Source organism: Coregonus clupeaformis, chromosome 28 (assembly GCF_020615455.1).
Source record: "Coregonus clupeaformis isolate EN_2021a chromosome 28, ASM2061545v1, whole genome shotgun sequence".
In the NCBI taxonomy this organism is placed as follows: domain Eukaryota; kingdom Metazoa; phylum Chordata; class Actinopteri; order Salmoniformes; family Salmonidae; genus Coregonus; species Coregonus clupeaformis.
This window is the reverse complement of record NC_059219.1, coordinates 33,349,613-33,357,348: the sequence shown is the minus strand read 5'-3', so window position 1 is coordinate 33,357,348 and position 7,736 is coordinate 33,349,613. Positions and strand designations below refer to the sequence as shown.

Here is a 7,736-nt window from a genome sequence, read left to right as displayed (position 1 = left end):
CATGATTATACCCTTCTGTATAGCCCATTTCTGTTCTGTATAGTGTTTGAATATTGTATATTTCATGCATATCCATACGTCCAATGGTTGCTCAAATGACTACTGGAACTTCCAATGATGTTCAATAAAAGTACTTTATTGTACTGTATTCAACAAAGTGCATTTCAAAATTCAATGAATTAACCATAAAACCTCACTTGGCAACGTTACAGATCATGTCATGTGTACTATTCTGTTGACTAAGATATGTAAACCTCAAAGGAGGCAGCAACATGCACAGTACAGTAAATGCTCTTGAATTTAAAACATAGTACCAATGATGCAACAACTTAATTAACAATGTAACATTCACAACAAGTAACTTGGGGTGTATTCACTAAGAACCAAACAGAACTAAACAGGGAGGGACCTATTTCAATTTGTCCAATAGAAACTCATTTTCGTTGCGAAAAGTTCTCTGTTGCACAACTTTTTGCTAGGGTGTGCAACTAATGAATACACCCCTGGATTCTATGATTTACTCTCATTTCAACAAGTTAATTCACTCAACCTTCAAGTTGAGCTAAAAATATATGGCACTTAGAGACAAATCATCCACTTGTAAGACCACCAATAAACTACAAAAGTAAAGACTTGAAGCTTGGCTGCATTTTCAACATTCCACCATTTACCAATTTATGATTAAACTTACAAACCCATATGCTCAAAACCTATTACAAGTCAATATATTAGAATAGTTAGTGTCAACTATGTGATTAACAGATATGTAATAGGTTATTGATAAGTGTGGGAAACAGTTCCACAAATAACTACAGTAGATAAATACCATTGCAACAGAACTGTCCCCTACAGAAAATGTACAAATATAAAAGTAGTGCTACCAGCATTATTCCCTTACCAGTTTTAAGATGCAATTGACGAAATTCAAAACAATAAGTCATTTGCTAAATGACGGTCTTAAAAACACAAGTGTGTTAAATTTCAATTAAGGTAAAGAAATAGTGTAATGCTTATTCGTCTAAAGCGATTTCTCTTCAAGCTTAATCTACAGTAAACTTCTATTCACAGTACCTAAATAAAAAACTACCTGAGAAAACTAGCTACTTGATACCAAAACAACCCCTGAATTGATTCCCAGATCCTATGCCTGTTAGTTGGAAACAAATACATGTGCAAATGTGTTACCAACATTAGATGTAGATTTCAACGAAATCAAGAGTTTTCCCTGACAGGCACCAGCTAAGGAAAGCAGAGAATGCTCTCATTCCCCAGAAATAAACTCGAGGCACCTGGGTAAGTGCATCTCTTCGTGTTAGAACAAAACAATTGCTACTATCATACCACTAGCATCTAGTGTTGATGAGAACTTACTATGGCCTAGGAACTAGTGCAAATGCATTCCGAAGCCGGATGCATAAGACCTCTTGAAAAGCAAAGCCTCGTAAGAGTAACACTAAAATATGACACAAACTAGGCCTACATTAAATCAAAATAGATATTTCATCCCACGTAACGCGCACAGCACTGTGACAACTGTTTGCATAACAAAGAACCAAAGCACTTGTTAAGGCGACAAGGATCCCTTACTGCCCAATTCCAAAAAATCAACCCCTAGGCCCATCCCCTATGCAGTATGCCCTTGTGTAGACCAGAGGCACGTTCAGCAGGTTGAAAGTTTAGAACGTTCAGATATAAATACACTATGTAGATCAAACATGCCTCTGACATGTAGAATAAGGAATCACATCGGCTCATTTCAATCTGCAACTGAACATGGCCCTGGAATGACCTTACCCTCTGATTGGGTAAGTGGAATACTTAATACCTTGAATTGCTTATAACTGATCCAATCCTTTCAAATCTACAAATGCATGGCAGAGGTAAGGCTTGATTTTGGATTGGGTCTCCCACCACTCATTACATTTATTTCCCCCCTAGAAGGTGGAGGAGAAGTGCTGGAGAAAGACTATGGGATGGTGTTTCTGGAAGTCCTTGACCCGCCGCCTCCTCTCCTTGATAGACAGGGCCTCGCTCAGGCTGATGTCTCTGATCAGCTGCGTCAAGCTCTCCAGGGTGGCTGCCTCGCGCTGGTCCTCGTACTGCTGCAGCGACACCTGCTGGCAGAACGTGAACACTGCAACGGAGGAGGAGAAGGGAGTCAATACAGGGGGTGTATTTATTAGGGAACACATCAGAAAACATTTTGCAACGGAAAACGGAAATTAGCTTCTCATTGGTAGTCCCTGCCTGTTTCAGTCGGTTTTCTTTCATTTCGTGCCTAGTGAACATGACACTGATGGTGGTTTATTCCATTATTGAGGATGACTCATTCTTATAATTTTTTTATTTAACCTTTATTTAACTAGGCAAGTCAGTTAAGAACAAATTCTTATTTACAATGACGGCCTACACCGGCCAAACTCGGACGACGCTGGGCCAATTGTGCACCGCCCTATGGGACTCCCAATCACGGCCGGTTGTGATACAGCCTGGAATCGAACCAGGGGGTCTGTAGTGACGCCTCAAGCACTGAGATGCAGTGCCTTAGACCGCTGCGCCACTCGGGAGCTCATGTAGTACTGTTATGATAATAGCATCAGCACAGAAAGGCATATACTGTATATCACCAAGTCCTAAAATTATGTATCAAGTGGGACCGAATTTACTCAAGTTGGATTGAACTCACTCGCAATGTTGTCCGGATCTCTTCCTTGCTGCAGGATTTGCAGTGTCCTCCTCACAGCTTCAATCAGCGATGTGGGGGTCTATTTCCATTATAGATAGAGAAGGGTTGATAAAAAGGTTATTTCATTCACATAAACAAATCATATACATGCTGCACTTAATGCATCAGGCAATGTCAGAAATACAGCAAACAAATTGAAGACAACAAAAGAGCTTGAAACTACTGTAGTACCTCCTCCCTACTGTAGTACAGATTACACCCTTGAGAATAGAGTGCAGTATTAAGCCTTCAGATGCCCGACTTTAAAAAGGCAAGGTGTCCAAATCCTGATTTTAAAGCCTCCTCCCTCTGTAGCTACTATTTCCGTTCAACAATACGGCCCTACAACTTGTTTATTTTGGTATTGGCCAGGTGAAGACAGAAGAGGGCCAGGGAAGAGGATCAGGGATTTCATGTGCTTACCTTGAAGAGCTGAGTGTGGTTGTCCATCAGAAACAGCAGCAGCCTCTCGCTCTGGGTACGAGATAGCTCTTTATTCTGCACGATGGCCTTCAGAAATGTCCTGCTGACCAGGGACCTGTTGTCTGTCTGTTGGGACATACAGAGTGCTCAGTCACACAGTGGACCACCAGTGTTACCACTTTGGCTGATGCAAAAGCCTGCACCCACAGCCACGTCGCAGGGTATGATTGCCCACCACTGATGTATATAGTATTTATCATTGGGCCCTGACCCATTATTTGAGAAACAATCGTTTTAAAATAGTGTGTGTATGGAGTGAGATTACCTGTTTGTGCAGGCGGCATGCATCTGGATGGGCTGCTGTGGCCATGAAGGCCAGGAGTCTCCTCAGCTCATCTCTCCCAGCAGGCTCCAGCAGACGCAGACACAGCTGATAGGCCCTGATAGCATCATCCACCTTCCCACCGTCTGAGAACAACACGAAGAGGAAAAATAGGGAGAGACAGTGAGTGGGTGTGTGTCAAAGAGACACGTAGGCACGCACGGATCTACATGATGAAAACACACTAACGCTACACCCCACCATACTTCCTCAACCAGCCAGTCTCACCCAGCAGGTCCAGTATCGCCGTGTGGATGTCCAGGTAGCGTCCGGTGAGCAGCGGGGACCTCTCCTGGCCTCCGTAATGCTTAGCCATGGTGTCAAACAGCAGTCTCTTCTGGCCGGCCATCCTCTCTGCCCCCGTGGTACCGCCCTGCTGGAGGAGGTGCTCCCCCGCCAATACGATCAGCTGGTCAGGGAAGAGCTCCAGGCAGTCGGCGGCTGCCACCAGCCACGCGTCCAGCCTACAGTATCACAGGGAGAGGAAGCAAACATCAGGGCATTCTTTTAATGTCAAAAGAGCTTTAATATAATTCAATGGGAGGTTGTTAGTGTTTTGACCGAACCCCCATATTTTTTCGTTCTGTTACAGTCTTCAAGCTTGGCTTGAAGCGCTGAGCATCATGACATGAACTGGAATGTGTTTAGGGGTTCAGGCCTTTTGTTCCAGCACCAACACAGCTGATTCACCTAATCAGCTGCTCATCACAGCATTATACAATGGAATCAGGTGTTAGAGAAAGGTTGGAACAAAATCCTCTCCAGGAGAAGGGTCAACCACTCCTGATCCATGCCATGTAGAGGCAGGTAGCATATAAACAGAATAACTTGAACGGCAAAAGGCCCTCACACCACAGCAATTTGACTGCACCTTCATGGGTACGCTCAATATGTCAATCATTCTATGGCGGCTGGTTAGGTACTAACTCGGGGAGGTTGAGGCTCTGGGGCAGCTCGCGGTCCAGGCAGGTGTTGGAGATGACCAGGTCCTGGTGATGGCTCTGCAGCGGCTGCAGGGCTCCAGCCTGGGGGTGAGGTTGAGCCCCCCGGGTCGGGGACGCCAGGATGCAGTCCAGCACGGGCAGCTCCACCGTCTGCAGCAGCTGGAGCAGCGTCTGCTGCTTCCACACCTCCTCCACCACTGACAGAGGGGAAGGGAGAGAGAGGGGGGTAGAATGAGAAGCAAGAGTGGGAAAGAAAAAAATGGGAGTGAGAAAAAATAGGAAGAGAGAAGGGGGGGGGGAGAGATACAAAGAATGGAAAAGAGGGAAGGAAAGAGGGGAAAAGGGGACAGGACTAGTGAGCAAGTACATTAACTTTTCCTTTTTCAATATAGTAATTTCCAACATGGCCAGGTGAAGACAGCCAGGCTTTGCCATCTCACCCGTCTTTGAGAGGAAGGTGGCGGTGGGGGCTTTGGTCATGACCTTAGGGTGGAAGAGCTGTAGGTTGATTGTCTTCAGCAGCCTCTCCACCCTCCGGTCAGAGGGGCCCAGCGCCAGGGGGTTGGAGATGATCCTCAGCTCATTCAGTCTGCAGAGAGAGGGAGAGATTATCATCGACATCAAGGGCAGTGATGATGTAGTGAGGTATAGTAAAAGCAAGTGTGTGTGTTCGTGTTTGTGTGTAAGAGAGAAACACAGAAAGAATAAGAGTGTGTGTGTGTGCATGTTTGTGACTCAGACAAACCTGGAGCCTTTTTTCCTCTTGCCCACAAAGTCCTCGGGGGCCATGTTCTCTGTGTCCCCATCCTTCCTGGCTGAGCCGGGCAGCGAGCCGCAGTCCTGGAAACGGTAGAGGCTGCAGCCCGTGTCCTCGAAAGTGACCTCCTTGTCCCGTCGGAACAGCTTGGTCCCCACCGCCTCAAACACCTTGGCCTCCATGAGCGCCTGGCAGAGCCTGGCGGCCTTGAGGCGGGACACCTCGCTGGCGCAGAAGACGACGTTCTGCATCAGGTAGTTGAGCACAGCATCTACAGCATCTGAGCCCGTGAAGCAGTCAGGGTGGACACGCAGGTGGTGCCGCCGTCGTCGCACCTCCACCTGTGTCTGCAGCGCCTGGATAATGTTGTGCCACAGCTGTGTAGCGTGGAAGGGCCCCGAGAATCCTATGTGATGACACATTCATGGTAGTACAGTAATATATAATTAACAGTATGGCGACTGCATGCAACAACAAAAAACACCACGACAGAGTAAAAAATCTGCCAATACAGCCACTGTTGGCTCTTGTCAGTTCTGATTTTTTTAGGTTAATGATTTGTGTGGGATGTCGCCCCGCTGTGTGACGACGTCACCTTGTTAGTTAGCTACCACTCACTTCAATGATATTAATAACTAGCCTCTAGTATGGTCGTTTAACTTCAGTTTACTCACAGTTGTGTAAAAGATAAGGGTTGTGGCCATAAGCCATAAAAACATGACAGCTAGCTAGAATGTCATGTGTTTAATGGCTTAGCTAGCAGTTAAGCTAACGAGGTTAACTAGCTAGCCTAGCCAGCAAAGCCAACACAGCTTTGTACGCTGGCTGGGTTTTTGGATAGGAAAACAAAAAGTTGAAAGCATGTTACGGTTTATAACCTAAGGATGTACATGTCAATTTCTCACCTGGTTTAACATTTTCACGAAGGCTCCGTGTTTGACTGTTCAATCGTCTAAACCTCGGAGTCAAATCAACCGCCATCGTGAAATAGGATGTGACGTAGCTTCTTCTTCCGGATGAGGTTTAACGGCGGTTGGCATCCAATAAATGTTGCCTTACCGCCACCAACTAGGGTATAAATCCCTTATACTTTCAGTGGGAAAAGGAAAAAAATAACAAATAGAAATACTCTGCCATCTAACCCTACAAATTAAAAACCCCACCACCCTATTCAAACCTATCTGATCCTACCTCAGGCCAATGGCCTAGGAAGACGGGACACCACCACTCAACACACCCTGTAACTCTTCTGACGTCAAATCTCATACACCCACATACTTCTCTGCTGCTGCCACCACCACCCCCTCTATTTTCTGCGACTTACATTCCATCTCTGCGGTACAGTTGATAACCATTGATATGAGCCCTAAAAAGCCAGTCTTACTGAAGCATATATCACTCAATGGCCTATCCCTCTGTGCTGGCACAGATCTACTACTCACGTGACTCCTCTCAGGATCCCTCCCCCTTAACCCATCTTCCTCTACTTTCTTCTCTGCCTCATCACTACTCTAACCCTGGTAACCTCAACCTGACTCTCACCAGAGACTTCTGATCCCCAGCCCCATGGGCACCCATACAATTAACACATACCACTTCTTTCCCCAATATTACACATTCCTTTGTTTCATGCCCTTCTGCATACTTCTCACACCTAGGAACCTTCCTCCTATACACTGGTGCCAAATGCCCATAAGCTTCACACGTAACAACGTAATGGATTCGGCACAAAGGCTCGTACGGGAAAACTTAAATATCCTAACATCACTTTGTCGGGCAAATACTTAACATCAAAACTCAAAACAACAGACAATGACTGTTTCTCCATTCATGCCACCCTGTTTGAGTCGCACCAAACGACGAGCATCACAAACACCGGGAATCTTCCCCTTCAGTTGGTCAACTTTCACATTTACAGCTACCCCAGTAATCACTCCTTTCAATGGTGCCCTTTTCCTGAGAGCAAAACAAGTTAAATCTCTTGTCCCCTATCATGTGGCGTGGAGCGCCAGCTCCCTCTGACCGGCAGAAACACAAACAATTTCCACAAGACCACGTCGGGTTACCTTCACCGATTCCACTGCACCCAACTTTAAATTTCACCCACCCTGAAACCAGATATGGATCAGCCAAAGGGCAGGGGTTCACTTTCTCAAAAAATTTCACTCCTACCGTCACAGACTCATCTTTATCCTGTGCAAGCTCTGAGAACGTGCCACCTCCGATAGTTCACCCTTATTCACTTCCATTTCACACCTGTATTGATCAGGCCAGACCTCGCCACAACCACCAAACCGTAGGAAATGTACTTCAAAAGTTGCTAAAGAACAGTGCGCACCATTTTGGGGGAAACATGTCATTCAGTACAAACCATCACGCAACCGTTGAGGTGAACTGAACACACCCCAGGTGATGAGACAGCCAGGGGCCCGGGTCAGGTGCCTTTTCACCTGACCCGGCCCCCTCTCTGAAAGTTAGGCATTAGGGGTTTTGATAAGGCATTTC

The 7,736-nt window shown here is 46.0% G+C and overlaps 1 protein-coding gene across 1 annotated transcript; it reads right to left on the bottom strand.

The window, feature by feature from the left end:
- Positions 1-115: 115 nt before the first annotated feature.
- Positions 116-6,238, bottom strand: depdc4 (DEP domain containing 4). Its single transcript, XM_041853290.2, has 9 exons — positions 6,137-6,238; positions 5,220-5,637; positions 4,915-5,063; positions 4,458-4,671; positions 3,759-3,994; positions 3,474-3,616; positions 3,149-3,274; positions 2,687-2,765; positions 116-2,134 (listed from the first exon to the last, which is right to left on the bottom strand). Exons 1-9 carry the CDS (start codon positions 6,210-6,212, stop codon positions 1,935-1,937), a joined length of 1,641 nt encoding a protein of 546 aa, XP_041709224.1. The 5' UTR covers positions 6,213-6,238; the 3' UTR covers positions 116-1,934.
- Between the last annotated feature and the right edge of the window lie 1,498 nt (positions 6,239-7,736).

What these genes read in the sequence shown, in the direction of transcription:
- depdc4 (XM_041853290.2), bottom strand. Translation starts at nt 6,212, where the DNA reads ATGGCGGTTGATTTGACTCCGAGGTTTAGACGATTGAACAGTCAAACA. An exon ending in CACCTTCCTCTCAAAGACGG is followed by an intron (nt 4,672 to 4,914) that starts GTGAGATGGCAA and finishes CCCCTCTGTCAG; the next exon opens with TGGTGGAGGAGGTGTGGAAG. An exon ending in AGATCCGGACAACATTGCGA is followed by an intron (nt 2,135 to 2,686) that starts GTGAGTTCAATC and finishes CCTCCGTTGCAG; the next exon opens with TGTTCACGTTCTGCCAGCAG.